This window comes from Hypanus sabinus, chromosome X2 (genome assembly GCF_030144855.1).
Source record: "Hypanus sabinus isolate sHypSab1 chromosome X2, sHypSab1.hap1, whole genome shotgun sequence".
NCBI lineage: Eukaryota > Metazoa > Chordata > Chondrichthyes > Myliobatiformes > Dasyatidae > Hypanus > Hypanus sabinus.
Genome location: NC_082739.1, coordinates 11241686 through 11268360, shown reverse-complemented (window position 1 = coordinate 11268360; position 26675 = coordinate 11241686). Strand labels below are relative to the sequence as shown.

General features: G+C 42.4%; 1 protein-coding gene across 3 annotated transcripts in view; it reads right to left on the bottom strand.

Annotated features, from left to right (window-relative positions):
* Positions 1-25313, bottom strand: part of nectin1b (nectin cell adhesion molecule 1b) — a 780494-nt gene extending 755181 nt beyond the window's left edge. For all 3 annotated transcript variants that reach the window (XM_059956948.1, XM_059956950.1, XM_059956949.1), the window contains exon 1: positions 24975-25313. In XM_059956948.1, the coding sequence (XP_059812931.1) occupies positions 24975-25038 (64 nt within the window). In that variant the 5' untranslated portion in view covers positions 25039-25313. The remainder of the gene's footprint in view (positions 1-24974) is intronic.
* Between the last annotated feature and the right edge of the window lie 1362 nt (positions 25314-26675).

The following is a 26675-nucleotide window of genomic DNA, read 5'->3' as shown; positions in this document are numbered from 1 at the left end:
GCTTTGGGAAGATCCCGAAGTCATAAAAGATTTTCCTTTTATTTACAGCAAGAGATGGACTCAGAGCTGATCAATAGAAATCTCTGACTGCAACAATGTACAAGGCAGGTCATGGAAGCAGGCAGCTGTTTGCAAAAGGTTGCAGCACGAAATAGAAGCAGAGCTGCTAATCACATCCAGTTAGGACAAGCTGTATCATACTCACTTCCCAGGAGTAAACCGGAAAGCCATGACTCTACAACTGAAACAAATCAGTGACATTTGCAGTTTCATCTCGGGGGTCCAAGGACAGACCCACCTTGCATCATCCCAAAACCCCTCCTGCAAAATTTATGAAGGAATATTTTCCAAGGAAATACAGACACAAGCATGCCATGGACATGCAGGGGCACTCAAGAAAAATACCCAACTTGAGGCAGTCAGATTGAATAGTGGTAAATTCACAATCAAGGGCAAATCTTATTCCTGAAGGTATCAGTCAGGACTCATGTGAAAGGAGTAGTTGTTCTCAAGTACAGCATCACAAGAGCTTCTAACAAAGAAATATTTACCACTAGCCAACAAAAGAGGCACTACCTCCTGTGACAGGTCATGGCAAAGTGAATTTCCACTAGAGACAGGATTTTCATCAGCTTTCTGTTGTAGTCCCTACAAACTTACTTCCCCAACATTAATTCTTATCTAATCACAGAGGAGATAGAAACTTCACTGCTTGCATTATACCACATTAGCTCCAGCAGATCCCGGGAACGCCCAGATAATGAGAATGGATCACTGGGGACAGCGAAGGAGCAAAGTAAAGGTGCACCCAGCCAAAAGCACGAACCCAGGAGCCTCAGCTATCAACAAAGCCTTCAGAACAATCAACTCAGAACCAGACGTTTCATCACACTCGCTACAAGGAAGAACAATCAAAATACAATTATACATTGATAATTTCTATGGCAACCCCTGCCAATCTGTCATGTTGCCAAACCAATTCTTTTATCCATTATGGCAGTGAAGTAAAAAGCCGATGCCAAGATCAAAGAGGAAACGTACGGAACACTGAGAATAAGGTGCCTGCTTTGGTTATTGAATGGTCAACTCCTAAAAGTCCATCAGTCTCACTGAAGGGGAAAAGGTTAACACACAGCAAATGACGCAAACTGAAGGTTTTACAACTGGTTGGTGGTACAGGTACAGTGATGAGCTAGAACATGCAAGGAGAACGGGTATGATGCAGGAAAGTTCACTTCTGGGCCAAATACAGTACGCAGAGACGTGGACACAGTAAGCAAACTACCTGGTTGGGTTAGTTTCAGTCCACAGACATCACAGTTTCACTGAATGAGATAATCTCATTGCAACAATTAGTCATTCCCACAAATAGAAACTCAGCATGGGCAAGCTTGTAATTCTTATAGATTTTTCTCACAGATCAAAATCTAATAGACAGATTTTTAGATCCGCTTTAAAAGTTCATTTATCAAGGTATAACTCCGAAATTATTCTTCTCCAGATAGCCATGAAACCAAGAAATGAACAGCAGCAGGATTATCAACCCCCAAATCCCTTCTCCCTGCACACATGGACAAACAAATGAAATAGACATCCAACCCCCCACCCAATTCCCCTCCCCCACACACAAAAGACAAGAATATAAAAAGGTACAAGTCTGGAAAAAAAAATGTCAAATGTCCAAGTCAAAACCCAAATGCAGAAAATCTGGGTAAAGTTCTCTGGGCACTGCGGCAGGCCTTTTCCTTTCCATAGCAGAGGGAAGGGCTCCATACCAGGCTGTCACATGTACCTGGAAACATACAGTGAAATGCATTGTTTTTGCCAAACCAAATCAGCAAGGATCGTACTGAGCAGTCCGCAAGTGTCACCATGCTTCTGCTGACTTACTAACCTTAACCCAGCCCTTGGACTGTGGGAGGAAACCAGTGAACCTGGAGGAAACCCACGTGGTCACGGGAAGAGCTTACAAGCTCCTTACAGAAAGTAGTGGGAATCAAACCCTGACCTTGCAGCTGGCTACTGTAAAGCATTACACTACCGGGCTGCTTCTCAAGAAAATCAAGTTTAAACTGGGGAGGAAGTTAGTCTTTCAGCAGGATAACAACCCAAAGCACACTGCCAGAGCAACCATGGCGTGGATTCAAATGAAAATTGATGCCCTTGAGTGGCCCAGTCAGAGTCCTGAACAAACATCTCTAGCAAGACCAAGATTGCTGTCCACTGCTGCTCCCCAACTAACCTACTTTGAGCTATTTTGCAAGGAGGAATGGGCAAATCTTGCTCCATCATGTTGTGCAAAGCTAACAGAGACTTATCCAGAAAGACTACTGGCAGTAACAGCTGTGAGAGGTGGTTCAACTAAGGAGTGCACAAAGGGGAATGAATACTTCTGAACTGCTGAAATTTCAGTTTGAGAATGATCAACTTTTCACGCTTTACAATGATCCCTATTTTTAGGGGCTCTACTGGGGAAATATTTACCATGTGATTCACAAATAAAAATCAGTTAAGTTGATCAAAATCCCTTGTTGTAATACTAATTTATGAGAACAAAGGATTGGTCACACATACGTTGAAGCATACAGCAAAATGCATCCTGTTGATTGTGATGTGCTGGGGGCAGCCCGCAAGTGCCGCCAACACAGCATGCCCAACCTCAATAACTTGTCGTATACCTTTGGAACGTAGGAGGAAACCCACATGGTCATGGGGAGAATGGAGATAGATGGCAACATACTCAGTCACAGCAGCCTCCCCTTGTTGAGTACTGCATCGTCCCCAGAGAAGGCAGTGTGCAAACGATTGCCTTAGACATTGTTCTTGTGATCAAAAGACCCTGTTGGATGTTGGCAGTGTAGAATACTGTGGGTCTGGTTCATTGGCAAAACCAACTGCTGGGGAGTAGCATGATATCACCTGTTGCATCCACCCAGGGAAGGATATGCCGGGGTGGTGCGGGAGAGTGCACTGGAACCCACGCTGCATTGGGGCCTGGCCCCTCCAGTGTTCACTCAGGGGAAGACAAGTTAAGATTGTGTTCATCTGCAGCTGGACTAACACGTGATGAGAAACTGCTGTGTGCTTGTTCTTGCAGAAACATGGCTCCAGGACAACGTCCCATGCACCATCAATCTTGACACTCAGGGACTTGGGCTATATTGTTATTTTTGTCACTATATTTTTCTGCTGTCATACCTTAATATGCTATAGGTGCCAGGTGCCGTATGTGACTGTTAGTACTGTGGTTTTCACTGTGGCCCAGGAGGAACGCTGTTTTGTTTGGCTGTATACACATGTATGGCTGAATGACAATTAAACTTGAATGGGAATCCAATATCGATGAGTGATTGTACAAACTGCTACTCAGCTGTGCTACCCCAGGGTGTGAGGTAGCAACGCTACCAGCTGTGCGATTGTGCACCTCTTCACGTCTTCTTTTGGAATGCGGAGCAGTTGGCAAACAACCTGTGCAAAGGAACATCTTTGAACACAAGTGTGATAATGGCCAGATCAGCAACTTTAGTGATATTAACTGGGAGATGAACGTCATGCAGAACATTAGGGGCAACACCATTGCTTTTTGTATCACTGAGTCTTTTATATCTTTCTAGGAGTGCAATTTAACATTAAACCACATTATTTATTTTTTTCTTGGAATACAGTGCTGAATAGGCCCTTCCGGCCCTTTGAGCCTCGTTGCCCAGCAAACACCAATTTAATCCTAGCTTAATTACAGGACAATTACAGTGACCAATTAATCTACCAACTGGTATGTCTTTGGACTTGGGAAGAAACCAAAGCACCCAGAGGAAACCCACAGGATCACAGGGAGAACATATAAACTCCTTACAGGCCACGGCGGGAATGGAACCCGGGTCGCTGCTACTGTAAAGCGTGGCGCTAACCACCATGGTACCATGCCAAAGGTTAGAACTAAAAAAGTACAAAACACCAACTTAACCATCAATCTAGTTCTCCCTGTCTAAATTCAATACAGGCTACGTTTCTAGGGGCAGGGATCTACCTTGCTCATAGAAAGAAAACAGCAAAGCATCAAGTCAGTTGCAATATAGACTGAAGAGAAAAAATGCAAATGACTACATGGTAATCTACAAGAGTTTAATTACGGCGGTAGACTTCCAAGGTCGATATCCTGTGCTTGTAGGAAAATTCTTTGAGAAACTGCTAAAGATTCTGTAACAAGCATACTATGCCACATGTGCTATGCTTCAATACAAGGAATGATGCCTACGATGCTTATTAACACAGGAACCCAGGTCAGTGGAGTTCATACAGAATGATACAAAGGAATGTTTAGTTAATGGGAACACAGTTCCCTAGAGATACCATGGGAGGCACTTATTTCTATTTGGAAGAGTTGATTGACAGACTTCACCACAATAGCCTCACAAATTAACAATATGACATTTACACCACTAGAAATGATTAACGGTTAATAAAAAAGTTAAATCCTGTGCAAATTGCAAACCACATAGAAACTGCAAGAATAAATGTGGCTTAAATGTTGTATGCTCATTCATGGTCAAAAGCTGCACATTATGAACACAGATAACACTTGGGGAAATTACTGAGCTACCAATTGGAAGGAAATATGAGACAAAGTGAAATTCCTAATATTTTTCAGTTGTCTGGAGAGACTGGAGAAGCTGGCTTCATGTTCTCCTTATGCAGAAAATTAAGGGAGATATGTGCATAAAATTTTAATAAGTCTTTGGTGGAAAGTCCCAGATTTAATGTAAAAGGAGGGGAAACCGGAGAAATTAATTGAGAGATAAAGCGCAGAATAGGCCGTTTGCACCACAACACCCAGCAACCCCGATTGAATCATGGGACAAATTACAATGACCAATTAAGAGCTGAGCTGAACTGGAAAGATCGGGTGCCAGCTGAATCAATGTGTTGGAGCTTGTGCCCGTGGGTGAGGAATGACCAGAGGTTTGGATGACTTAAGCACCAGGTCAGATCGAAATGGTCAGGGTGTTGGGGTTGGAGGGGAGGGACGGGCCAGTTCAGCTCACTGCTCTGCAGGGTTTGCCCGTCTGTGTGCTGGACTGAGGTTGTGGCCTGACTTCTGGATCAGCTGCAGTGATGAATGCTGTTTGCTTGCTTTAATTGTTTGCATGATTTGTGTTTTCTTCCCCCCCCCCCCCCCCCCACCACCGCACACTGGGTCTTTTGTTTTTAAGTGATTCTGTTTTGTGGTTGCCTGTGAGGAGACGAATTTCAAATATACATAATTCGATAACAAAATGTACTTCAAACTTTAACCTGCTTACATGCACATCCTTGGACTCTGGAAGGAAATCCAGTGAAAACCCATGCATTCCACAGGGAGGAATGGGATTACAAAGGATGGGACTGAACTCTGAACTCTGATCCCCCGAGCTGTAACAGTGTTATGCTAATCACTGCTCTACCATGGCACCTGACTAACACAGCAAGGTATGAATTGCAGTACGCTAGCTGATGGAGGGGTGCGAGCACACATACAGACCTCAGTGTGGGTACACTTCAAAAGCATCCTCCCACAGTGCATCCTTGTGTCTAGCCAAATTGAGAGAGTCTTGGACCAAAGGGCACAATAGAAAGAATTCCCTTCAGAATAGAGATGAGATGCAATTTCTTTATCCAGAGGGTGGTGAATCTATGGAATTCACTGCCACAAACAGCTGTGGAGGCCAAATCAGTGGGTATATTTAAAGCAGAGTTTAATAGGCACTTGACTAGCCAGGACGTCAAAGGTTACTGGCAGAAGACAGGAGAATGGGATTGAAAGGGATAATAAATCAGCTATGATTAAATAGCTGAGCAGACTTGATGGGCCAAATTCTGAAATTCTGCTGCTATATCTTAAGGAACTAAGATGGGAGAATGAAGTGATTGGATTAATGCGGCACTATAATAAGATTATGGAAAAATACAGATCAAATGACAGCACAATTTATTTTTTAAACAAATGTAATGCTTAAGAAATCTGTCAAAAAGAAACAATGGAATTAGACTGGTAGTCAGCACAAAACGTGTACTGTAGAATTAAGCACTAGCTGCACTCACCTCCAAGCACTCAGCTCCAATGAATTCAGTGGAATTAAGTACCTGGTGCAGAGAACCAGCTGTCTGTGCCACCGAACGCTTAGCATGAGCAACCAAAGGTGAATTTCACCCATTACGACAAACAAAATATAAATTTGTCAGTGTACCTGTGGGATCATGAAACAGTAGCAAATTGACCTCCTTAAGAACCAGCTCTGTGATGATCTCAGAGGTCATGTCATGTCTGGTGGCAGTGTCTGAGCAGCTACAAGTTATTAAACTATGCTAATTCCTATAATTGTTAGAATCAAGGAAGTTCAATAGCATTAGGCTCATGTTCTCCTGCCACTTGATAGTGAAATTTTAATAGCCTTGTATTAACAGCACAACTGCAAGATAACACCCAAGCTAAAGCAATGCTTGTATTGTACTTATCAATCTCACAAGGAGCCTGCCACCACTTTATGCCAGTGGCAAAATAGGAATTGCTCTTCACCAATTACCCACAAGAGCACTAGCGTCTAAATATTGATGTTACAGAAAATTGAGGCCTACAAAGCAAAATTAGACCATTTACTGTATTACTTCCAAATGTCATTAGCAGATTCAACTTTTGTCCAAACATCCACGGACTTGTGTAATGACTGGGAACACTGCCCTGCAACCGATGAAATGTCAAATAATTACCATTAATGCTTCAAAGCAATCTCCTTGGCAGTCATGACCAATCTCCTCCTATTCCCTCTGGTCACTTTACAAACAGCCTGTACATGTAGTTTAATGCTTTGATGTTTCTTGGAAATATTATGCTTCTACCTCACCAGTGCTCCTAAATATGACGATTTGATCAGTTAATGGTGTAACTATACAGACTTTTAAATGATACAAGGACAGAACAGGAATGGAAAACATAGGCATTAAGGAATAAAGCAAACTCAAACATGGACAATAATGAAAACCCCAGGCTACTTGGTATGAACTAAATCCTAACCTTAATAACGGTGTCCTAGAAACACTAGATGTACTGAAAAAAGATAAACTGCTAACTAAGCTGATCCTTTTCAGCTTAATATGGAGTTACATGCTGAGGGTCATTTATGCAATGCAAAAAAAGTTTTGAGAAAGACGAGTGCGATGCTCTGCTGTGACGACTGCATGCTGAAGCAATGAGGTAACCTTACCAGCAATTCAGTCAGCACTGGAATCTAAGAGATCAAAGAAAACCTGCTCATTAATACTGGATTTTCAATAACAAGGATAGGACACAGTGCAAAGTTGGTCAACCACAAGAATGTATTTTATTTCTTTACTCCCACATCAATATTCACTCAAGTTAGCAATGTTATAATCTGCTAGCTTTCTCTTAATTTGGACTTGCAGCAAATCATTTCAAAAGATCAAACAATTCTTAAAATGGCATAAAACTGATCACTGAAGGGGAAGTTGATCCCCAATATAACATCAATACCTAACTGCGCAAACTAAATCAAGACAGCACCTTTAGCATTGGAAAACATCCAGTGTTATCTCCAAGATACTGCTGAACAATAAATTGGCTAGAAATTTTAAGAAACAACTCAAAGGCTTTTCCAGTGGGCCATGTTCTTCTGTCACAATTCCATTTGCCTCCTTTGCTTCCTATCGCGCTAGTTCAGAGTATTCAAAAATCAATCTGACATTAAAAAAACCCAAATAACACATTATCTATAGCTTTTGGAAAACTAGTTAAGAGATTTCCTTTACCCAAAGTGTTTTCCAATTCCCACTCCTAAAAGGCCATTACTAATCTTAAATACATAATCTTCTCTTCTGGTCTCTGTTGTGCATTTAATATTTGAGTATCATTGCAAACATATTGCTTGATTAAGCAGTCTTTGCTAATTGATATAATTAGGGGTCATATGCAAAAGTATGTGAATGGCATAGGTCATTATGCCACCATGTCAGAAGTGCATGCCTCACTGAAAGTAAAAGGAAAGAGTATGCAAGTTACCTCTGGTTCTCCCGTGTCTTTCTTTTAATTAATTTTGTGTTTTGGAGTTACAAATCATCAAATCAAATGGTTTCCAAAACTTTTCAAACCCGTTTGTTCTCTTATCCTTGCTTAGAATATGACTTAATCAAAATATAATGCAATAAAACCATACTTAATATCTCAACTTTAACCTGATTATATCATTCAAGTGCAGAGCATCTTTCCAAGTGAGTATATCAGTTACTCAGTATGTTACTGTGCAAAACTGAACACAGGACAATATTGATACATCACAAGATGGCGACGTGCACAGACGCAGCGGCCACTCAGCTCCAATGGTGAAATTTCTTGTCCTGTTCCTCTTTTCTATGACCGAAAAACACTGAACATTAAGAACACTAAAATCTACAAATGTACCTCACTTGCATGTGGAATAACAAAGGTACTGCGTAGTTTATGGACTAATGCAGGGAGCAGGCTTTTGTTCCACACCACGGTCTACTACAGCTACTCAGGGAAGCAGCTGTTGGAAACAGTGTGCTCAAACGCAGAAGTGCGCCAGTATTAAAATGAGACTTAAAGTAGATCCTTGCAGGCCTGTGCTCCCATCACTGGAAAGTAAACTGGATTACCTGCATCTGCGCCTGAATCCAGCAGGAGATGAAAGACTGCTGCACAGTCGTCCTGACAGAAACATGGCTCCAGGGCACCACACCAGACTCAGCCATCCAGCTGGAAGACTTAATGCCCTTTTGGACGGACAGAAATGATACCCCGTCAGGTAAGACCCACAGAGGAGGTCTGTGTGTCTACATCAATAAGAACTGCTGTGTGAATGCCTTGGTAGTAATGCCTACTGCTCAGAGTTTTTTTGTGGTGAAGTGCAGGCCCTTCTACTTAACAAGTGAGCTTACAGCCATTGTGATTATTGCTCTTGATGTCCCTCCTCTGCTAGTGCTGGGGAAGTGCTGCACGAGCCCTGAAGCATAATCTGCGACCTTGAAGCCACTCACTCTGGTGATGGCTTCATTGCTGCTGGTGACTTCAATCATACCAACTTAAAAACAGCTCCGCCAAAGTTCTACCAGCATGTCAACTTCACAACCAGCCAAGAGAAAATACTACACCTTATTTATACCAACATTTGTTGAGTCTTCAAGGTTGTCCCTCGCTCTCACCACAGATACTCAGACCATATATCCACTTTTCTAACCCCTGCACACAGACCACTAGTTAAACAAGTCATCAAGCCGGTGAACAGGGAGACCCAGGCAGAAGGTGCCACCTTAGCGCTGCAGGACTGCTTCGAAAGCACGAACTGGAGCATACAGAGAGGCAGCTACCTACACTCATCACATCAACATTGAAGAACATGTGGGATTGGTGACTGGCTACATAGAGGATGTTACTGTGATTCAACACTGCAATCCAGAGCAAACCACAAACCATGGCTGACTGCATGGGTTGGCTCACTGCTTAGGGATCAGGATGCTGCCTTTAGATCAATGGACAGGATATCCAAGGTCAGCAAGAGCCATGCTCTCCCGTGCTATCAGGAAGGAAAAGTGCAAATACGCACAGAAAATTCACAGACACCTCTGCAACAACAGGGACATGTGGCAGGGTATACAAACCACAGCCAATCACAAGTCCACCTGCACATCAACAGCAACGCTTCCCTCCCTGATAGGTTAAGTACTTTCTATGCATTGGACCAATTGAATGATATGACATCAAGGAAAGCCCCGTCTCACTGAGGTACAAGTACCCTCTCTGGCCACAGCAAGGGTGAGGAGGATCATAGCCAGGGTAGACCAATGCAAAGCTATGGGACCGGACAACATATCTGACCTTAACGGCATATTTAACTTCTCCTTGAGATAGTGGCACTGACTTCAACAATCAGGAGGTGCTCTGAGCAGCTGGTATTGGACCTTCCAAACTACCACCTTTCCAGTTTGCCTACCACTCAAACCAGTCCACTGATGATGCAATAGCCTCGTCCCTCAACTCCGTCTTGCCCCATTGAGAAAACAATGCCTCATTTACCAGGATGTTATTCATTGATTTCAGCTCAGTGTTTAACACAATCATCCCCCAGAAGCTGGTGGGTAAATTATCCTTGTTGGGACTCAACATCCCCTCTCTGTACTGGGTCTTTAACTTCTTGACAGAAAGACTGCAGTCAGTCTGAGCTAACAACAACATCTCGAGCTCCATCATGCTGAGCACTAGTACTCCCCAGGGCCGTGTACTCAGCCTGCTGCTGTTCACACTGCTGGCTCATGACTGCACTCCAGCTCAAACCGCATTATCAGGTTCGCTGTTTATACTACAGTGGTTGGCCCTATTTGCAACAATGATGAGCTGGCATACAGAAAGGAAGTAGAGAGGCTTGCAAGAACAACCCGAGTCTCAATGCGAACAAAAGTGATAACTGTGCACTTCAGGAAGCCTCACGTCAACCACTCTCCATTGCATTTCTTTGGCATGCACCTAACGGACAATCTAACCTGGACTTGCAACACATCCTCACTAGTCAAAAAGGCACAGCAATGTCTCCTCTTTGAGGAGATTGAGGTATATAAAGCTCCCCATACGTATTCTAACAACTTTCTACAAGAGCACCAGAGTGACCCACTTACTTACCTGCATCATTGTGTGGTCCAAAAGCTGCAAGGCATCAGTTTACAAGATCCTACAGAGCTCAGTTAAATCCACCAAAAGGATCACCAGTCCTAACTTGTGACATTTAGACCACAAGGCCATAAGATATAAGAGCAGAAGTAGGCCATTCAGCCCATTGAGTGTGCTCTGCCATTCAATCATGGGCTGATCCAATTCTTCCAGTCATCCCCACTCCCTGCCTTCTCCCCATACCTTTTGATGCCCTGGCTAATCAAGAACCCATCTATCTCTGCCTCAGATACACCCAATGACTTGGCCTCCACAGCCATTTGTGGCAACAAATTCCACAGACTTACCACCCTCTGGCTAAAGTAATTTCTCCATATCTCTGTTCTAAATGGAATTTCTTCAATCCTGAAGTTGTGCCCTCTTGTCCTAGACTCCCTTACCATGGGAAATAACTTTGCCACATCTGATCAGTTCAGGCCTTTTAACATCTGGAACGTTTCTATGAGATTGCACACCCCCCCCCCCCCCACCATTCTCCTGAACTCCAGGGAATACAGCCCAAGAGCTGCCAGACATTCCTCATACGGTAACCCTTTCATTCCTGGAATCATTGTAGTGAATCTTCTCTGAACCCTCTCCAATGTCAGTATATTTTTTCTAAAATAAGGAACCCAAAACCGCACACAATACTCCAAGTGTGGTCTCCAAGTGCCTTATAGAGTCTCAACATCACATCCCTGCCCTTATATTCTATACCTCTAGAAATGAATGCCAACATTGCATTCGCCTTCTTCACAACCAACTTAACCTGGAGATTAACCTTTAGGGTATCCTGCACAAGGACTCCCAAGTCCCTTTGTATCGCTGCATTTTGAATTCTCTCCCCATCTAAATAATAGTCTGCCTGTTTATTTCTTCCACCAAAGTGCATGACCATACACTCGCCAACATTGTATTTCATTTGCCACTTCTTTGCCCATTCACCTAAACTATCCAAGACTCTCTGCAAGCCGTTTCCTCAACACTACCTGCTCCTCTACCTATCTTTGTATAAATCGGCAAATTTAGCCATAAATCCATTAATACTGTAGTTCAAATCATTGACATACATCGTAAGAAGCAGCGATCTCAACACCGACCCCTGTGGAACTCCACTGGTAACCGGCAGCCAGCCAGAATGGGATCCCTTTATTCCCACTCTGTTTTCTGCCAATCAGCCAATGCTCCACCCATGCTAGTAACTTTCCTGTAATTCCATAGGCTCTCATCTTGCTAAGCAGCCTCATGTGCAGCACCTTGTCAAAGGCCTTCTGAAAATCCAAGTACACCACGTCTACTACATCTCCTTTGTCTACCCTGCTTGTAATTTCTTCAAAGAATCACGGTAGGTTTGCCAGGCAGGATTTTCCTTTCAGGAAACCATGCTGGCTTTGGCCTATCTTGTCATGTGCCCCCAGGTACTCCGTAATCTCATCCCCAACAATCGATTCCAACAACTTCCCAACCACTGATGTCAGGCTAACAAGTCTATAGTTTCCTTTCTGCTGCCTCCCACCCTTCTTAAACAGTGGAGTAACATTTGCAATTTTCCAGTCATCCGGTACAATGCCAGAATCTATCGATTCTTGAAAGATCATTGTTAATGCCTCCACAATCTCTCCAGCTACTTCTTTCACAACTTGAGGGTGCATTCCATCTGGTCCAGGAGATTTATCCAACCTCAGACCATTAAGCTTTCTGAGCACCTTCTCAGTCATAATTTTCACTGCACAAACTTCACTTCCCTGACACTCTTGAATGTCCGGTATACTACAGATGTCTTCCACTGTGAAGACTGATGCAAAATACGCATTCAGTTCCTCTGCCATCTCTGCATCTCTCATTACAATATCTCCAGCGTCATTTTGTATTGGTCCTATATCTACCCTCAACTCTCTTTTACACTTTATATACTTAAAAAAGCTTTTAGTATCTTCTTTGATATTAGTTGCTGGCTTCCTTTCATAACTCATCTTTTCCTTCCTAACGACCTTTAGTTCCCTTCTGCAAGTTTTTAAAAATCTCCCCAATCCTCCATCTTCTCACTGGCTTTGGCTTCTTTGTATGCCCTCTCTTTCACTTTTAATTTGGCTTTGACTTCACTTGTTAGCCACAGTAATGTCCTTCTTCCCTTTGATAATTTCCTCTTATTTGGAAGACTCTGTCTGCCACAAGACAGATCTGTCTTGCACTTCCCTCATTTTTCACAGAAACTCCAGCCATTGCTGCTCTGCTGTCCTTCCTGCAAATGTCCCTTTCCAGTCAACTTCGGCCAGTTCCCCTCTCATGCCATTGTAATTTCCTTTATTCCACTGAAATACTGAAACATTGGATTTTATTTTTTTCCCTCTCAAATTTCAAAGTGAACTCAATCATATTGTGATCACTGTTCCCTAAGGGTTCCTTAACCTTAAACTCCCTTATCACCTCTGGATGATTGCCCAACACCCAATCCAGCACAGCCGATCCCCTAGTGGGCTCAACAACAAGCTGTTCTAAAAAGCCATCCCTTAGACATTCTACAAATTTTCTCGAGGTCCAGTACTGGCCTGGTTTTCCCGAACCACTTTCATGTGAAAATCCCCAACGATTATCATGACATTGCCCTTCTGACACACCTTTTCTATCTCCTGTTGTAATTTGTAATCCACATCCCGGCTGCTGTTTGGAGGCCTGTATACAACTGCCATTAGTGTCCTTTCAGCCTTGCCATTTCTTAACTCAACCCAAAGTGACTCTACACCTTCCAATCCAATGTAATCTCTTTCTAGTGATTTATTGGAAGCGTTGCAGACAAAGAGCCCAAGGCATTATTGACAACTCCCACCACCCATCCCAGAGTCTTTGATCCACAACTGTCAGGAAGGAGGTACACGAGTATCAGGAGTAGGAGTGGCAGACAGTTCTTTCTTCAGGCTGAGAGATGATTGTATGCCCTGTCACCACCAAGGTCTCGTCATGAGGTCAACATGCTGTTTACTGTTTACTTGTGTTGTGTGCATTAAATTACATTTTATTAAATTTATGGTGATATTTTGGTTTATAGCACACAGAGCACATATGTTCTATGGGTGCACCATGGTCTGGAGAAACGTTGTTTCATTTGATTGCACATGTACAGTCAGATGACAATAAACTTGAACTTGAAGTACATTCACAGTAGTAGCTGTATACATCTTCTACACTTGTGGATTCTAAAATCCAACATTAAATTAGTCCTTCTGATTACCTTCTATATCCATATATAAACCTGTCTATTAATGACCTGGAGTTCCTCCAGCACATTGTTGCTCCAGATTCCAGCATCAGCCACGTCATGTCTGCGAAACTATGATCACTTCAATCCTCCAGAGCTGTTTTTTTTTGACAAAATGAAAATATTACAAAGTGATTGTAGGAGTATGTTCCTGTTAGTGGAGGGGGTCAAGGACTAGAGATCATGGGAATAAGGGGATGCTGGGAAGGTGGAACTAGTGAGCCGACTAATTGTGTACTTCAGGAAGGGGAAGTTGGGAGAACACACCAGCCCTCATCGAAACACAAGTGGAAAGGGTGAGCATCTTCAAGTTCCTGGGCATCAACATCTCAGAGATCTCTGGCAGGGCCAACATACTGATGCAATTACAAAGGTAAGCACACCTACACCTATACTTCATTAGGACGTTCAGTATGTTACCAAGTTTCTACAGATATACTGTGGAGAACACCCTGACTAGTTGCATTACCATCTGGAGGCTTCAACACACAGGATCAGAAAAAGCTGCAGAAGGTCGCAAACTCAGCCAGCTCTATCATGGGCACTAGCCTCCCCACCATTGAGGATGGCTTCAAAAGGTGGTGCTTCTTGAAGGTGGCACCATCTAGGAATGCCCTCTTTTCATTGCTGCTATAGAGGAGATGGTACAGGAGCCTGAAGACACAAACTTCAGTAACAGCTTCCCTCCCTCTGCCATCAGATTTTTGAACGGTCCATATGCTTACCTCTTTATTTTTCACTATTTTTACATTTCATATTGTAACTTACTATAATTATTTTCATGTATTCCATTGTACCGCTGCCGCAAAACAACAAACCTCATGACACATGTCAGAGATAGCAAGTCTAATTTTGCTCTGGTAGAAAGCTGCCATGAATATGATGGGTCAAATGGCGAATACTGAATGATTCTATAAACCATGCCTGCTAGATTGCACGTCAAGTTCTGAGGTATAAACAGAAGAACCTCAACGTCGGTCCCCAGTAATATCCAAGTCCTGAGGAAAAACAGGAGGTATGGAAGAATGATTATTCAGATTATGACGTTGAAAACAAGCAAAAACAGAAACAATTTTACTTAAAAATTAGAGACACCTAGATGCACAGATTGTCAAATAACCTACCTGCAATATATTAACAATTTAGATCCATGTGCATTTCCCATCATTTTCCCTGGTAACTATACTCAGTGGCCACTATTAGGTACACCTGCACACCTGCTCATTAGTGCAAATATCTAATCAGCCAATCACGTGGCAACAACTCAATGCATAAAAGCACACAGACATGGTCAAAAGGTTCAGTTGTTGCTCCGACCAAACATCAGAATAGGGAAGAAATATGATCCAAGTGACTTTGTCTGTGGAATGATTGTTGGTGCCAGACAGGGTGGTTTGAGTATCTCAAACTCCTGATCTCCTGGAATTTGCATGCATAACAGACTCTAGAATTTACAGAGAATGGTGCAACAAAAATGCCATGAGTGGCCATACTGTGGGCAAAAACACATTGTTAATGCGAGAGATCAGAGAAGATTGGCCAAACCAAATTAAGCTGACGGGAATGTGACAGTAACTCAAAATAACCACATAATACAGCAGGGGTGTGCAAAAGAACATCCCTGAATGCATTACACATTGAATCTTGAAGTGGATGGGCTACAGCTGCAGAAGACCACACCAGGTCCCACTCCTGTACTTAATAAAGTGGCTTCAAAGTGTATGTTTCCCATTTATCATCTACTCCTTTCAGCCCTCAGTTGATGCAGCAGTTCCACATTCCTACCACAGAAGGTACTTTGCTGCCTCAGTTTTGTCCTTCCAACTCGTTTTTCTATTTCCAAAAATGACTTACATTTTTCTACATAGCAATAATGCATTTATAAATAAAGGAAGAACATATGACTTTGCAATAAGAAACAACTCATCCTGGGCAACAACTTTTTGCCCGAAACCAAAATTTGTAATAAAGCCCAATTAATTTTTTAAGCCAGCAAACACATTAGCCACATGAACTCAAGGCAGAATTCTATTTGTAATTCACTGTCGTAGCCAGTATTCTCGGCTCACAGTGCAGTCCAAATTTCAGTGTTAATAATATTTATTATTCTATGTCAACCAGATGCCAATCTCTATTGTCATTATGTAATTAATCTGCAATGGCAAACCAGTCCAATAAAAGTTATCCTTTCCTTATTCAAAAGAGTGTTGCAGCTATTTTCTACTCCATAATGATAAGCATTTCAATAATTAACCACCTTTGATCAAATTACCAGGTTCAGAAGGGCTAACTTTAATGAATAATAGAGCGATTTAATGCGTTACTTACTATGAGGCAAGACGGGAGCAGAGCAAGACAGCTTTCGACAATTTTCATTATATGATTAGGGCTCTCCAATACTGCCTTGGGGACTTAGTGTGTCAAACGGCCCTTTAATTGTGCAGCAGTTTTTTTGTAAAAGTAATTTAATAAAGCATGCAGTTTTGCAATTTACCTTCTCCAGAGCAGGCATCATCAAGGGTGGCTGCCATAACACACGCTGCCCACTCCAGGCCGTGTCATGTTATTGAAGGCAGATCCATTGAGGACTTGTTGAGTAAACAGTGACGTGGGGGTAAACACTTGGTAGTACGTGAAGACAAGCAGCAAGATGCAAGCTGTGGACCAATGCCAGTGCCTTTTGCAATTTGCAGACAGGCAAACAGCCAACCACACTGTAGTAGGTAGAACCCTTGCTCAGTAGAGTCTGGTGCGAACCATGCTTGGCAAAGTTTTATCATATGTTAGCTAAGTCACTGGGGACAAACTCCTACAGCCTGCAGGAAGCCTCTGCATCTCAGCGATCATATACCTGATAAAGTAGTAACTGGGGTCCCTTTGGAAAAATAGAGGTACCTGTCAGACTACTTCCAGTTGCTGTGGCCTCAAGTATTGTTAATGATTCTTACAACACCACAGGGGTAACTTTTAATGGCTTCAGGCTTTTGAAAGCCTTCTAGGTAGGCCAAGATACGATCATGATTGAAGCATTCTAGACCAAGATTAGAGCATCGAGTGGGATGATCATAAAGAGGGTGCCATTCGATACATCTGCTAGCATTGATTAATAAGGTTACAATGCATTTTTTTTAATTGATTTTTATGCATTTCTACAACTACTATGACAAAAACCCAACTACAAAATAAAGATTAATACAGTGCAAAATAAACATACAATATAGTTCAAAATAATTATGAAAAAGCACCCAAAATAAAGTCATGTAAAGTTAGTATCATTCCCCCCCCCACCCCCCCACCCACAGGAGAAAAAACTCCAGACCAACCACTGCAAGATGTAAGAAATACTAATCGGAGCATTCAAACCCCCAAAAGTGTAAATGAAAATAACAAAAAATAACAATGCCTACTACCAAAGAAAAAAAAGCTGAAAGTAAGGGACTGAAAAAAAAGACATAATCTAAAGAGGAGTTATGAAAATATTCAAGAAAAGGTCCCCACACCTTATGAAACTTTATGTCCAAATTGAGAAGTGAGTAGTGAATTTTTTCAAGGTCTAAGCAGGGCATAGTATCATTAAGCCATTGAGCATGGGTGGGTGGGGCAACATCTCTCTACCTAAGAATTAAACGTCTAGCCAAAAGAGAAGCAAAAGATAATGTTCGAAGTTTAGTCGGACTCAAATGTATATCCACCTCACCCAAGGTACCAAAAAACGCAATTAGAGGGTTAGGTTCTAAGTGGCAATAAAGAATATGGGACAAGGTCAAGAAAACCTCTCTACAAAATTTCTCTAGACTAGGACAATGCATTCTAACATTGCTAATGCCAATATTCTTAAAGAGTAATCAGATGACTCTCAGCAAACAAGGCAAGGCTGACAGAGTTCACTTCCAATGTGAAAAGAACAAGCAATTTACCCTCTTAGGTAAATTGGCCTGGTCATTAAACTCAAATTATCACCAAGCACAGAGAAGATAGCCAAGAACAAATTGCTCTAGCTCTGACGTCAACTCAAAATTACCTTAAGTACTTTTGTACAGCAAAATTACCTTAAGTACAGCAAGATTTGACAGGATCCACAGATTAGGTTTGCCACTGGAGCACACAGGGAATATGTTCACTATCTGACTCATTTCCCCACCCTGCCCAACCGGGAGACAAATGGATCAGCAACAGGTAAGCTGTGGATTCTGCCACACTGGCCACTTTCTCCAAATCCTTTCCAAAGGAAATCCATCTTCTTGGTGAAGCAAATCTGTAGTCTCCCCAAGGTATCCACAGGTTCACCACTTTGTATTAAAGATTAAATTGAGAAGTCAACTGCCTGTCCTATTCTGCACTTTCAAATAATGAGACCTTCATCCATCACGGCAACCACAGCAACACAGTCAGGAGGTTACAGCAGCTGAAGTTAGTGAAGCAGGCAATCAAATTTGGCAAAAATCAGGAGAAAATGCAGAGAACACGACATGATTGTCAGGAAAACCCTCAATTCTCTCTGCTATACTGCAGTAGGAATGTCTGAAAGACAGATCGGCACACAGCAACCACTGGATAGGCCAGTAATTCCAATCAGTGTAACTACTGAATAAACACTCATGTATAAAATCCACATATATGGCACCTAATTACACAATAACAAAATGAAGCCTCACAACAGGTACACTGACTTAAAATCTAAGATTAAAGTCAGATTATCAGTAAGTGGGGCATTATTTTCCCCACAAGTTTCCATGTGATTCACCTGTCTTTTATTTCCCATACACAAGTACAATCCCATTTCAAATCAGTACAAGGGCTTTGATCCTGTTTTGTTTGTTTTTGACCTGGGCCAGTTCCTTTATCACACCCAGTGGCTCCAAGTTCCCCTGGAAGCACCACACGGACACTGAAATTAATGTTGATGCCCAATTGGCATAACGTGTGGCAGTCCTGAAATCTACGTCAAGCCCTCCGCCCAGCTGGCCACTAGGTTCCCTGAAAAATAAATCCGAAGGAAAACTAGAGATGCTGGAAATCTGAAACAAGACCAGAAACAGCTGGAAGAACTCAGGTCAGACAGCATCAGTGGAAAGAGAAACAGTCTACATTTTGGGTCACTCTTGCCTGCAAATCTGTCTGATGCCAATTCACATCAGTACCTGTACTACAGGATGAGGTAAGTGACAACAGCCTTGTGACATGTAGCCTCTAACCAAGAGATGACAGCTTGTTTTTAAGCTTCCAAGCATAGTTCACCAGGGAGATGATAACATTCCTTATGCCTCAATGAACTTTAGTCATTTGCTGACCTATACACTTGTTTACACGCCACTTTCTCTCAATAAACTGCACTAATTGGTATGATGTAGTGCCTGAGAGGTTCAATGTTTCCTATTGCACAGTGACCATTTCCCAAAGGATAACAAATAGCAAAGAGTGGTAAAATACTACAATGTAAAACAGAAAATCCAAACCACCTCACCCCCCCCCCACCTACTAGCTTGTTCTCCTTTCCCTCCCCACACCTTTTTATTCTTGCTTCTGCCCCTTCCTTTCCAGTCCTGACTAAGGGTCTCGGCCCAAAACATCAACCGCTTGTTCCACACAATAGGTGATGCCCGATTTACACCCAGTTCCTCCAGCTGTGTGCACGCACATTCATCATAACACAAGCTGGGTAGCAGGAGGGGTCTGGCAGAGATTGCTGGGTGAAAAACTACTGCCAAGACTCTCTCAAATGCTTCGTCTGGGAAAAGCTACCCATTCACTTTCAACGTGCTGAAAATGTGAATACATCTGCAGAGGTGGCCTTGTACACTGATAAGGATTCAGGAGCAAGTAGTTCAACTGAACAGGGGAGTCAGATTGTGAAATCAATGGCGTAGATAATAATGAAACAAAAAAATTCCAAATACATGACTTAACTAGTTTGGGAATAAAACTCTGTGCATTCTGCAAACTGCAGAGAAAAATAAACAAACATATCGCAATTATATAACATTATGTGCAACCTTTGGCCACTTCCCAGCTCTCTCAGTACTTTTGAAATTTAGCCACTATTTTAAAATAGGGAAATAGGCAATTTATTCACATCAACTATATATTTAAAAAAAACCGCAATAAACAGACTTTCTTGTGACATTAATTGACATAAAGAAATACCAATGTTCGAATCTCCAGGATGCACCTGTCTCCTGATTAATTTGGACCCGTTCTTTTGTCGAACGGCAATGCACATCGTTAGAGCATTCATTCCCAACTAGAGTTTATGCAATCTTACTACCATTACTACTCATGCTCTATTGCCACAAGTATTTCCTTATTACCAAAAGAAAATGACTTTGAAAAGTTTCTTTAAATACAAGCTTCATCCTAAAATGCAGACTCATATGTTGTCAGATTTCTTTCCTCGGTAAATTTCATACCGAGGGTGAATACCTTGCTTTAATTAATCTCAGCACACTAGGTTGCAGGAGAAGAGAAAACCCCCCAAGGATTACTAAAATAACTGTGAATATATGAACTGCAAGAGAGGCCTGGACCAGACTTAACTATTAATGAACCACGCAACCAGCTTACCAGCACTGACTACCAAGCTTGTGACATGTAGTTAAAATAATATTCACCGTAGCCTAGGTTTTATCACTTAGCCTGAACTGTCTTCAGCAAAGGAGACTGAAGATGAGAGCAAGTTGTCGGAGGTGGGACGGGAAGAAACACTGACAAAACCATGCCAAGCCTAATGGAAGGTATTGGATTTCTGTCAAAGTGTCATCAGTCAAGTCAAACAGCACAGGACCACAAAATTGGAGTAAATAAGCCAAAGTGAAAAGACTGACCATTTGGAAATGGTGGAGCAGCTGCCTCGATACAAGACCAGCATAGGCTCTGTCTAACAGGTCAGCCTTAGAGACACTAAGAAAACCAGAAGAGATTTGGCACAAAGAGCTTGCTAAAGGCAGCTCCGATGTGAAGGCAACATCAGGAATAATGAATGGAGGGGATCGCTGGGCCCTAAAGTGGCTATAATAATAAAAGTGATAATTTAAGGAAAATGTATGAAACGTCTGTCCTTAGACATTTTTATGCTCTGAACTACATTTGGAAAGGCCTGGAAGTTGTTTATCTATTCAACAAACAGCAGTGTTACAGGCTGTGCCTTGAGCAATAATCTTTCATTAAAAAAATGAAAATAAATAAAAATAATTAAACTACAAATCAGTGGTTGAAGGTTCTTTCAAGACCAAAGTCCAAAGCCCTCTAACCCACCATTCTTATGTGAGAAACTTAAGTGCCACACTGTGGAATTTACAGGATATAAATCTGACATGTTACAGTCACTATCCACGGGCCATAAAACTACATTCAATGACTGCTATCCAGCAACAGTTAGTAAATGAAAGCAACTGGTTGCTAATGTTTGCTTGGCCCACAACCTATCAACAGGCATGGCAAACTGAATTCTACCGAAACATGTTGACACAGGTTTGAACACTGCAGAGTGGAGGAGGCTGTTATGATGAATTACAGTCGGTGAAAGACGGACATCGGGCACACCCAGATCATGAACTAGCTTGCCATTTTAAGCATTCGGACCAATTCAAAAACTGGTACATGTTAATTGTCAATTTCTAAATTGTTCATTTTGAACATAACGTTGAGTAGTGACTGTCACTCTATCTCACAATTATTCCTTCTGAGCATCAAAGGTGCATCCAAGTCATTGATAACCAAGAGCAGACCCAAAGGAGCACCTTCCGTCATGTTGCAAAGACATTTCTTTTGCATTCGTTATTTATTTATTTATTAAGATAGTGTGGAACAAGTTCTTCTGGCACTCTGAGCCACACTGCCCAGCAGTCAGCCAATTAATTTAACCACAGCTGAATCACGGGATGGTTTACAATGGCCCATTAAACCACCAACTGTGGGAGGAAACCAGAGCACCCAGAGGAAATCACCCAGTCACAGCGGGAGGAATTGAAGCCGGGTCACTGGTACTGTAAAGCATCATGCTGACCACCGTACCACCCCACTCTGCTACAGCAGCCTTCCCCACCAAAGATTTAAACCAATTTTCCAATGCCAGGCAATTTCAATTACTTAAAACCACTAACCAATTAGTCTGGTGTATTCTATTCATACACAGAACATCGGAATGAAATATTCACCTTCTCATCAACCAAAATAATAAAGGATGGAAACCTAGCTCAGCTGGGACATCCACAAGGCGTTTTATTGGGCTGTTGTGAACTAGAACCTCTGACAACAAACACCTCGATGGCAATGTAGGACAAACCGAGATTAACGGGCAGGCCAGGATTACTCAAATGGAACTGCAAATTCTACCAGAGCTTAGCTACTGTTGCAAGGTTGTTAGCCTTCTCTCCCCTCCAATCTTCCTACCTCCCTCCTACTGATCAGCATGCAATTCTATAGAAGTGTAATATTATGTCAGAAAATCGGGTCAGTCACACACATCAGCGAGAGTAAATAATACACTACACTGTTCTTACGCTGTCATTTGAAATGTGATTATTAACAAACTGCAGAGTTAAATCATTCATTACCTGTTAAGTCCTTTCTCATTCTCGGCTTTATATGTAAAAAGTGGCATATTGCACTCAAATTAATTTATATCATCTAAGCGGCTAGAGACTATAACAGCACCAAGATTCAGCGGGAAATCATTATTCACAATCGAGGCAGGGAGGGGCCTGCAAAGGAGAATTTGAGTTCCTGAAGGGGGAGGGGTACATACATCAGGAGATCCGATAAGCCTGCTCTGCTTTCTCTCTTTAGAAGCAAACCCTCATTGTTGAGCAGCTTAATCATCAGGCGAACTCAATAGAAAGACGCTTCAACACGCTTGACAGTTACTCACATTTACTACCGCCAGTTTACAGAATAAGCCCCCCCCCCTTTCTTAGCTGTGTGAAATACACGAATGCAATGCAAATCCTACAAATACATGGAATGGTAACAAATCGGGACCACACTGTCTGCACAATATCCGTGTAGCACGCCTTCCTTTTACAATGGGGCATCGTATGCCTCAAGAGTAGACCTTGTTAAATCAGTGCTCTTAATTTAGCAGAGTGCACCAGAATGTTTGCTTCATTCTCTAGTAATTAACATGGGAATCAAAACTTAATAAAATGTGTGGGGCGGACTCATATTTCAATGTGGTTCCCAAGTAGTGTCATTCCTTTCACTCCCTGTCCTAGCAACGTGCCCAGCTGAGTGGTGGCAGCACAATTGAATGTGATGGAAAAGGACGGGGACTTTATATAAATCACTCACGGGCTGTCGCACAAAGCAACTTGTTCTTTTAGGACATTTTCGGAATTTTTACAGTTTATGTCAGTTGTTGTTTTGATGCCAGCTACACTGAATCACATTCTCAATGCACACCACCATAATGGTCACGGTGCACTGCACAGCAGACACAAAATAAATGGAGTCCAACTCCACTCAGAGCCCGAGGCAGTATAACAATAACGAACTGATCACATCTCAGAGTCAGAAAGACTGACAACGCTAACGGCCTATTACCCACTCAAGGGCACAGGCTCTGATTGAGGGTGCAACAAATTTTAATGACACGAAAACAAAAATGCCAATAATCAGGCTCACTACCAGTAAAGGAATCAAAATTTCCAATTCACTCAATGCAACATCCAGAGCTTATACCACATCCAGGGCATTTTAAGTTTAGTCATGCATAACGCAGAGATTAACTGGGAAATTACGACAGCCAGTAATTAATTTTAACTAGAAGAACTCAATCCAAGATATTAAAACCTATGTAACAAATCGCTTTGGTCAAATCAAGTCTTCTGGTATAAAATAAGGAACATTCACATGTTAATAAATTGGCATATGAGATGGGATCCATGGTTTATAAAAGCAACAATGAAGCATAAAACATCAATAGAGGGTTCAATTTATACTGCCTTCAGCAGGAATCACAGTGCTAGAAGCTTTGTGACTGCGAACACAGGCACCTCACATCAGACAGAAACGGCTATCAAAGCTCTGAGATCAGACACAAAGGCACTAAACAATTGACTTCGGCAAGAAATATTACTGGGAGATATGTCAGGGAGAAAACAGCCCTATTGCAAATGAAAACGGAAATGCGAAAACTGGTTGGGGTGGCGGGGATGAAAATTTTGACAGAAAGGAGGTATGAAAATTGGGGTTCATATACGCTGGGCTGAGAGAATTAATCCAAATTCCCCCTGCCTTTTCTCCAACGACCCCTTACCCAGCTTCAAGTCATGGACTCTGAACTAATGAGGGGGTCTCGGGAGTAAACTAAACGATGTGGCCGTACATGCCCGACAGAATCGATTGATCCTTGAATTAACACAAAGCCCCTCGCCAGCTTTCAACTGCTGCTGGGTTGCAACAGATAGCAGAATTCCAAAGGAGAAGAATGCTCAGCTTAGAGAACGCAGTCAGAAACTCTTAAGAGCGGAGTTTGGCATGGGGATGAAACATTAATCCTCAACAGGACACACTATCTCCAGAATCTGTTTCACCAACCTCTAGCCCGTTTTCACTTACCCTGAATATTTAGGAAGAATTCTGTTAATGCTAAAAAGACAGAGTGGTTGACACAGCTTGCAAACGCATCAATGAGATATATAATTATTTTTGTTAGATGACTCATCACTGATAAACTGCACGAGAAACGTTGTTATTTTTTTGCAATTCACATTTTCCCATTAACAAATCGAGTTAGCGTCTCAACTGCTGCGGAAACTGCTGCACCCGAAGAATACTATTCAAAGTAGGAGCTGGAAATGCAGCGTTCCTGACTTGTGAAGTGGTAAGACTTCAAACCCTGCCCCAACTCTCTGCCCGTGACTCTCCGACACGTCCAGCCACCCGCTCTTACATTCCTGTACATCCCCTCTCGCTCTTTCGCCTGCCTTTGCTAGTTTCTCTCCCTCCCTCCTCCCCCCCCCCCTTCCCCTCTGTTTATTATCATTTGCTGTCCTGGTCTCCTCCGTTTCCTACCTGGCAAGACCGCCGCCAGCAGCAGAAGGCGAGCCGTGTTCCGGGGACGCATTCCCGAATCCATCCTGGCAACGAGACTGCACACACACACTCAACACAACACGCACCAATATCTGGCAGCGGCACTAGGGCGCTCTGACCAAATGTTTTAATCAGACACACACCAAAAAAAAACACAGCCGCCCCCGGGTGGATGTGAACCCAACTCGGGTGGGGTAATTTACCCCCAACAGGCCGAACAGTCCGGGCACTGCAGCCGCCGGAGAAGCGGCTTCACACTGGCGCTGCGCCGCTGCTCAGCCCGCTCTCCCGGCCGTCAGCCTCCGCAAACTGGGTCCAAACTCCCTCCCTCCCCAGTCCACCGCTCCCCTTAACAACGCTCTCCCGGGAGAGGTGGAGCCTGATGTCACAAAATGGGCAGGGCTAGGGCGAACTGCGCTTTAGGGGAGGAGGTGGAAGTGGGAGGAGGGATGCGTATTGTATCAGTGCGCAGGGTTTAAAACCTGGAGAGGGAGCAGCTTTGGCGTTTTCTGAGTGCATGCATACCAACGCAGGAGTCAGTTTGAAAGAGAGACTTGCTTTGTAAGGTCCTGGGAATGTCCAAAAGCACTTTGCGGCTTTTGGAGTAGTTTGGAACTACAGCTTCTTACAGGAAACGCTGTGGCCAAGGTTATAGTCAGCAAGTTGCCCAGAACACTTTGATAGTGGGATCTGTGGCGCCATTTTAACGAGAGCAAGAAAGTTATCCCTATTATCCTCATTATTTGTCCTTTTAGTTTGCCGCTGCTGGGATCTTGTTATACATACATTTCATAACGTAGCTGTACTTCCGAAATGGACTAGCTGAAAAGTAACTTGGAAAGTGTAGAAGAAGACAGGAAAGTGCGAGGGAAAAACGAGATCTTCCTTATTTAGTTACTATTTTTCCAGTTAGTCACGAAGGCATGACTTTCTCAATAAGATATTCCATTGCCTCCGTATCAATTACTGTAAGGACTCTTAAGCTAGAGGGATCTATGGCACGCAGCAATAATGATGCCTTCGCACTGGTTGGGAGCCAATCAGATTGAAGAATCCTGGAAACGAGGTAAAATGCAAACCGGTAACGCTGAGAACTTTCATCGGGTCAAGCAGCATAAACAGTTTAAAGTTCTTGGGCTTTGAAGAAAGGGTCATTTTATGCACGTTATATGCATTGTCATCAGACTCACTTTCAAGGACTCTATAACTAATGTTCTTTGTATGATTCATTTTTGCATTTGCAGTTTGTCTTTTACACGTTATCAGTTTTAGGAGGTTTTAATCTGATTCTATTGTATTTTTATTCTACTGTAAATGCCTGCGAAAATGAATCTCAGTAGTATATGATGACTTAAGCACACTTTGGTAGTATATTTATTTTGAACTTTCACTTTGGAGCAAGGACTGTCCTGGTATTTTACCAACTTTAATCCAGAAGTAAAACAACAGCCAGCTCATTGCTGTCCATTCCATTAATCTCTGATTGAGATTGTAGCTGAGATGTAAACACATTTAAAATGTAGCATTCAACGTACTTCAGATTCCAATTAAGTAAGAAACAGTTTTTCAATTGTTAGATCTTTTGTCAGAGGCAAAAGGATTGTTAAGTAATTATGACTTGGTATGCTATTGAAAACTTGCTGTACTTACAGTACATTTTAATTGAGAGTAGGATATGAA